Here is a 7,292-nt window from a genome sequence, read left to right on the forward strand (position 1 = left end):
GTAACATGTCAGGGCAAACTGGCCAGCTTCCTGAGCTAGAAAAAGAAATTATCCTGCGACTTGCTACTAGGCAGTGAACTTACGGATCTCTCCAGCAAAGGCCACTCCTCGAAACTGACAATGACTATGTTTCTCAGCAGATCGCTAATAGAGTTTCAGGGATGCTGTTTAAAAGTTGGCCAGAGTATGAACGTGTCAAGTCACTCCACTCTCATCAGGCATTTGAATGAGTCCTTCTTTACATGTTCCCGGGAAATCTCTAAACCAGCCAGGAGGATAGAGATGTCACTCTGAGGACCCCGGCCAAGGCTGAAAGGACTGGGAGGTGCATGGATTTTTCTACGTCCCCGCTAATGATTAAGTCTGTGAGTCAAAGAAAAACAGTTCTTTTCCTGGACATTTAAAAAAAGATGTGGCATGGGAGCCAATCGATATTATAAGCAAATTTGATCCTCTCTGGAACCGAGATGAAAAACTAGATGAGAAGAGTATAAGCTTGTTAAGCCTGGCACCTTGGCAGATAACTGAAGTGTGTTTTTGTCTTCCTGATGGGGGTATTGATTTCTGGGCAGCAAATATGTCTCCATCTATTATTTTTCTCTTTAAGAAAGAAAATTACGGGAATTTTGATTATGACTTAAGTTTTCCAGGCTTGAGATCGATATCATGCTGCATTGAAAAATTAAATGGTTACTGCAGGGGAACCTGAAGATCTGGGGGGCGAGCCCTAGAAATGTTCTCATTTTTTTTGTTTTAACTTTAATTATATCTAAATGATTAAAAAAAAAAACCCACTAAAGTTCATGATTAAATACTGGATGGCAGTATATAGTGCAACTTGTAATCTTGTTATAAAGTTTTATGACCTTAACGACTAAATCTGTATTGACTGCATGGCCAATCTGATCAACTGTGCTGAAATGGGTTATTGAGTTGTTTATTTAAATATTTAAGGGAAAAATATTGCTGACTCAGAGATTGATCAGCTAGACCCACATTATACAAACAGGCTGATGGGCTGCTCGATGCAAATAGATAAAAAGACTCTAATATTTCGGACATTTTTGTTGTGCTTAAAATGGACACACTGAGGAACTGGATATTGTCTGGAGTAAGTTTTTGAATGAGAAATAGACTCCTTTATTAAGAGAGCAGAAATGCTGCCATGCCTTTTAAGAGGTATTAAAAGATTAATCCAAGCCAACCTTTATTTTTACTTAGTGTAAATGTCTGCACTATCTAAGTGTAATTCTTATGAGAAAAAAAGTACATTTTAAAATCAGCACCGTACTTTTAGCCTAGGAAAAACAAAAATGGTTTTATTAATTTAGTTTCATGCCTTCGGTAATTTTAAATATACAAAAGAAAAAAAATAATTCAAATGTGTTCAAAGAAATAACCTTTCTTTATCTGATTACTCCATATGTTAAACGACAGATTACTTTTTCTTCTTTTTTTAAAAATTTTTGTTTAAAACAGATAGTATTATGAGGCAATGTAGTCAAATTAATTTTCTTGTCTACTGGTTAACATCACAATGTCAAAGGAAATCTTCCATGTTCAAATAGAGATGATAATATGCAATTTTTTTCCTAAAAGGGTCTATGTTCTATCTTCATTCACAAAATGCCTGTGTGTGTGAAATATAAGCATTTCCTCAGAGGCATGTAACATCACCCAGGGGCATGGAACTCAATAAAAGATAGTCACTAAAACCTCTGAGATGTGTGGTGTGAGATGTATAAGTTTTTATGCAAGTTATTCCTACTGGAACTTCTCTCCAAGGACAGTATTTACTATTTCTCCATTTGCTATTTTCCCAGACATAACATTATGCTCTCTAGGGTATTAGTAAATACATAAAATATTGAAGATAGTAACAAAAAAATATATATATATCTCAATCAGCTCAAGAACCCTAAAATGTCACTGGTTGTTTAGCTTAAGTGTAGCTAAATTTTTAGGTTGATTACCTATGCTTTGGGGTTTTAGAAAAGTTCAGAGTAAAACTTAAAAATTGGAACCAAAGCATTTACAGTAATTCATACTATACTGAGGAATTATTAAATTTTGGAGGATCCCTTTATCCTCTCAAATATTACATAAGTTATGAACCAGAAAACTCAAGGGACACTAAATTGGCTTTCTCAGATTTCATGTTTTTCATTAGTTCATAATACAAAACACCAGTTCTCCAAGTGTGTTCCTCAGGTAGCAGCAGCCCCAACTCCTGAGAACTTGTTGCAATATCAGTTCTCGGGTCCCACACCAGACCTCCTGAACGACAAACTCTGGGGGTGGGGTCGGGCTGTCTGTTTTAACAACACGTGACAAAGACTATTTTCCACTCCTGTCCACCCATGACCAAGTGAGAAACATAATTCTTCAAAGACTGTCGACATTAATTTCATGGACAGCATACCTGTGGACAGCCCAGTTCCTTTGTCCTTCCCTGCGTCAAGTCCAAAAGGGATGTGGAAGGGAGTGATAGCTACTCAAGAGCCAGTGTTTTCAGAGGCCACCTTCAGTGAGTTCAGTGAACTTCCGTGGCTTTCAGACTGTTTAACCCACAACTCTTAGCGCCTGATCCAGTATATACACACCGTGCGTTTGTAACGGAGCCAGAAGTTTCTCCTATTATGATACACTCTGTTTCTTTGTATTGTATTTCATGTTTAAAATATTGGCTGTGGCTTGTTAAATTGTCTCCACCACCTACTGTTACTGCGACCCAAAGACTGAAAAATGCTGCCCTGGATCACAGTCTGCGGGGGGAGTAACACTTGTAAAAGTGATGTACAAAGTTTGTATAGATCATTATTATGCATGTTTGTGTGCAAGGGGCTTCACAGCTCCTGACAGAGTCTCCAAGAGAAGCTGCGATGCATCGATCTAGGCCCCGAGAAACAGGCGGGGGATCAGAATCAGGATTTCCGCTGTTAGGTGACCCCTATAGACAGAGCTCTGAGGACGCCTATGGGTGAGACTGGGCAGGGTCCTCAGGCCCGTCCTCCACCCCATGCAAGACCCTCGGGGATCTCTCTCCTGTAGATGGAGCGGCCTGTCTACTTTACAAAGGAAAGGCAGTCTTCAGCATACGTTGCGCCCACGGCTCCCGGGGCCATGATTTGAGATTTCTACAAAGAGGCAGCAGGATCAAGACGGTCCTGCCATCCACAAGGCCTTATGTGTTTTCTATATTCAGGAGAGATCAGTGGTTGCTGCAAGCCAGTTTTTTTCACTTCGGAAGTTGGAAGTGGGGGTTTTGGCCAACTGAGCTGCTGAGATTAGCAAGGAAGATGCGGTACAGGATTTCTGCCCCCACGTGGCCACTGAGATGATGATCTAGACATAAACAAGGCCGATAATGGGCCAACAGGCCCTTTCGGGTCGTTGAACTACTGAAATACTTCTGTACCTTTGGCAAAGAACAGCTGCCTCAGTCCCGCCCCCACAGGCCTTGACCCCTTGACCCCTCCCTGGGCCCACCAAAACCTCTTCTGGACCTGGTGACCAAAATGTCACTGTGTGGCACAGCAGGGGGCCTCCACGAGTGCATTCTGCTTGGATGGTGCCCTCAGTTCTTAAATATCTTTCATACCACCTGACACGAACACAGCCCGTCAGGCAATGGGCTACGCATCCTACACTTCGCCACTGGAAGGTCTACAACGGGAGAGGTACGCGCGGGCCTCACCTTGAAACTGGCTGACCTGCTGCACCGGGTACGGGCTCCGCTGCGGCTGGAGGTGCTGTCGGGGCAGGTGTGGCTGCTGCAGCTGCTGGAATGACAGAGGCAGGGCGCAGGTGAGGTGGGGACAGAGCACACGCTTAAATAGTCTGTGGTTCTGAGGAGGGCGGGCTTTTTCCCCCCAAACGAAACTTCCTATCGAAGAACAAGGTGCATACAGGCAAGTGCTCGAGGCAGAAGTGGATGATGTGGTGGGTTTTCACAAACAAACACACCCCCGGTAACCAGCATCTAGATCAGGACGCAGAAGGTTGCAGGAGCCCCTCAGGCCCCTGGCTGTCGTCACCCTTCATCCGACTCAGGCAAACCGTCCCTCACTAACAACATACATCAGTTGTGTCTGCTCTTCTCTTTACGTAAGGGGATTTATACAACGCACTTGTGTCCGGCCTTGGTGTCTGGTTCCTCACGTTCCTTATAGGCGTGAGATTCAGCCGTATGGATACACGCAGCTGTGGTCTGCTCATTATCGCTACTGAGAAGCACTCCGTCCTATGAACGAGTCACCATTCATTTGCCTGTTCTACCAGGGACGGTCACTTGGGGTGCTTCCATTCGGGGCTGCCCTCAGTGCCGCTGCCGTGAACACCCCAGTCCATGCCTTTTGGCGAATGTCTGTAGCATCTCCATCGCGTGGACTTGCTGGCTCACGAGCAACGTGTACCAAGCCAGGCACTTTTCCCTTTCCAGCCTCGGCCTGCATGTTTTCCTTAGCGTTGTGGGAACGGAGGTCAAAGAGACAAGCATCTAATTTTTAATGACCTAAATAGATGCTATGGGTAAAGGACGATGGGATTCTCAGGGGCTATAAACAAGGCTAATCTTATTCCCAGGAAGCCACATCGCCTGTAAAATCCACCTCCACAAGTAAAATAGACACCGACTTCGTCCAGGAAACCGCGTGGGATTCCACGTGGGCCGGGAGTCAGGCAGCCCGCGTCTCAGCCTTCGTCCGCCCACGGGGACGCGGCACGGCCAGCACTGTTACCAATATTCTGGAAAGGCCATTATGATCATCGTCATGCTCCACGCGAAGAGGGAAGGAAAAGAAAGCGAGGCGGAGAGAGCAGAGAGAGGGGTCCTAGTCCTCGTCCACCGTCAAGTAGCGGCCTGACCTTCTGCCTGTTGTTGAACCTCCTCCTGCAGCTACTGAATATGCATTAAGCACCTTTCACCTGCAAGGGCTCCAGCGAACAGACGAACAGACGAACAGACGAGGCCCTGCTCTTTGGAGTGTTCATTATAAAAATAACACACATTGACCACTTCTTAACATGTGTGTTCATGTCTATTTTTTTCTCGTTTTGGTTCTTGGGCAGCTCTATAATTTTCTTTTTCTTTTCTTTTCTTTTTTTTCCTGGACGAGGCCAGCCAGTAGTCTGGCAACCAGAGAAAGGAACAGCCTCTGCCCCGTGCACCCTGTCCCGTGGTGCCTATCCCGGTGTTTGGCACAAACTGTTAAGATTAATTAATTGTGTAGACAAAGCGTAGACAAGAAACCACGCGAATCCGTTACGCCTGCTCGCAGGGCGTTCCTGGAAGTCAGCTGAGCGTCTGAAAGCTTCTCCTCAGCCACATTTCTCACGGTGTGTAAGCCTTTAACCGTCTCACTGGGAGTACACTGCGGGGCGGGCTGTGGTAGGAGGGCGTGGGGTCCCTGGTCACCAGTCAGGAGGCCCCGGCTGCAGTCCTGGCTTCTGCCTCTCTCTGACTCTACGACATCACATGGATAGCATCGGCTTCTGTCCTCGGTGTCCACATATGTAAAATGAAGGGACTTGATGACCTCGAATGTTCCTTTCGGCTTGAAAATTCTAGGTTCTGTGGAACCTTTGTGAATAGATGAGAGGTGATATGCCCTGCACTCTTTGAGAAATAAGGCATTAAATGTCACTTCGTGCCTGCTTTCGGCCTGCTCTGTTCTGATTTCTAAGTCCACTGAGGATCATTTTAAAGTTCCCAGAGATAACTTCTCTGTTTTCCTTCACATGTCCTTTCAGGAAACCCAAGCGTCTCGAATACACTCTTTACAAAATGGTCACTGCTGCTTCGGAGACCAGGGAAACCAGCTCGACACGGATATGGTTCTGTTCATTCTCAAAACAAGAAGGTGACAGCCCACCCCCTGCAGGCTCCCAGACCGTCTCCGGGCACAGGTACGGTGCTGCAGCGACTTGAATGGTTTCAGCTCAGTCTCCCGGTTTCACACCTGGGCTAGTCCCACAGGATGGTCGGCACGTGTGGCTGCGGCCTTCTGTGACACCAGGGTCATGTGACAGGTCCCTATATACATTCGTGCCATTTCCAAAGAATTTTACGCACATTATCCCACGTGATCCTTAGAACAGCTACAGGAGGAAGGCTGGGAAATGATTACCCTTTAACATGGTTTGTCTGAAATCACACCACAGGCCAGAGACTGGACACATTCTGACCTTGGGTAAATCCTACCCTCAGTCCGTGATCATCTCTTGGCACACACGGTCGCTAAGGAATTATACTCATTTTTTTGCAGTTTCTCTTTTTCATCCATCTTTTCCGAGGAGCCCCGTATCTCTCTGCATCCTGGAGGAGGGGTCCCCCACTCTCCCATCTCCTAGTCTGTGGGTGTCTCCCTGCGGCAGCTCTTTACCCGACTCTTCTGCCTCCTTCCCGTTCTCAGGGTTGGCCGGCCTCGCCGAGCGGGCACACCCTGGGCTGGCGCAGCCGGGTTCTGCCTGGTTACCCCGCCTCCATGTTGCGTCTTGGGCACAGCACACATATCAAAAGCCACCACTGAAAGTGTCGGGCACAGCTGAGATGCCCTGGGACTGGCCGAGGAGAGGAGTTACAAAGCCCAGCTCCCCTTCGGCAGCGCCACTCACGGGGGGGCTTTAGCTTGGTTCCTTGTCACACACCTTACGCAGGGTGGCGGGGATAGAGGTTTGTTTGTACAAGAGCTGCCGGGCAGCTGACCGACCTTGGTAAAAAGGGAGATAATTACACAGCTGTTCGAGAACAAAAGCAAAAAAGGGAACGTAAGTGAACTGCATCGAGCGGTACAATTTTTCCGTTTGGAGGATGCACACTGATGTTACTTCGAATCGCTGCTCTGGTTAGGAGGGACCTCAGCGTGCCTGTGTCCCACACAGTATCTGGTCTGTAAGTGGTGGAGGATGCTCGATAAATTTTCAAAATTCTGATCTTATTAGGAACATTCTAGAAGGGTAACTGTGGGGCGGAGCTCTGTTGGGCCTTGAGGCTGAGATGACAACCTCACACCTCCTACAGAAAGATGTCCTGTACAGAACCCCATGGGAGCCATCCCGTGACCTCCTGAGGAAGGCCTCAGGCCTCTCCCAGGATCATACTAAAATAGGCCTGGGCATCTCGCAAACAAAACAAAACAAAACAAAACAGACACCCCAAAAGGAACCACGCTGAAACCTATGGGAGCTGCCTGAAGGGAAGGTTTTCTTTCAAAGCTGGAGGACTTATATGGCAGGGGTGGACAAAGACGCCTAAGGTAAAGCTTTATATGTGTAAGGCCTTTCTTTAACTT

General features: G+C 46.7%; 1 protein-coding gene across 2 annotated transcripts in view; it reads right to left on the bottom strand.

The window, feature by feature from the left end:
• Positions 1-7,292, bottom strand: part of MAML3 (mastermind like transcriptional coactivator 3) — a 391,909-nt gene that overhangs the window by 4,163 nt on the left and 380,454 nt on the right. Inside the window, exon 4 of one of the 2 annotated variants that reach the window (XM_011374301.2) lies at positions 3,698-3,779. In XM_011374301.2, the coding sequence (XP_011372603.1) occupies positions 3,698-3,779 (82 nt within the window). Of the gene's footprint in view, positions 1-3,697; positions 3,783-7,292 lie in introns of both variants that reach the window. The other variant, XM_011374300.2, reaches the window with a different exon arrangement.

This window comes from Pteropus vampyrus, unplaced genomic scaffold, assembly GCF_000151845.1.
Source record: "Pteropus vampyrus isolate Shadow unplaced genomic scaffold, Pvam_2.0 Scaffold243, whole genome shotgun sequence".
Lineage (NCBI taxonomy): Eukaryota > Metazoa > Chordata > Mammalia > Chiroptera > Pteropodidae > Pteropus > Pteropus vampyrus.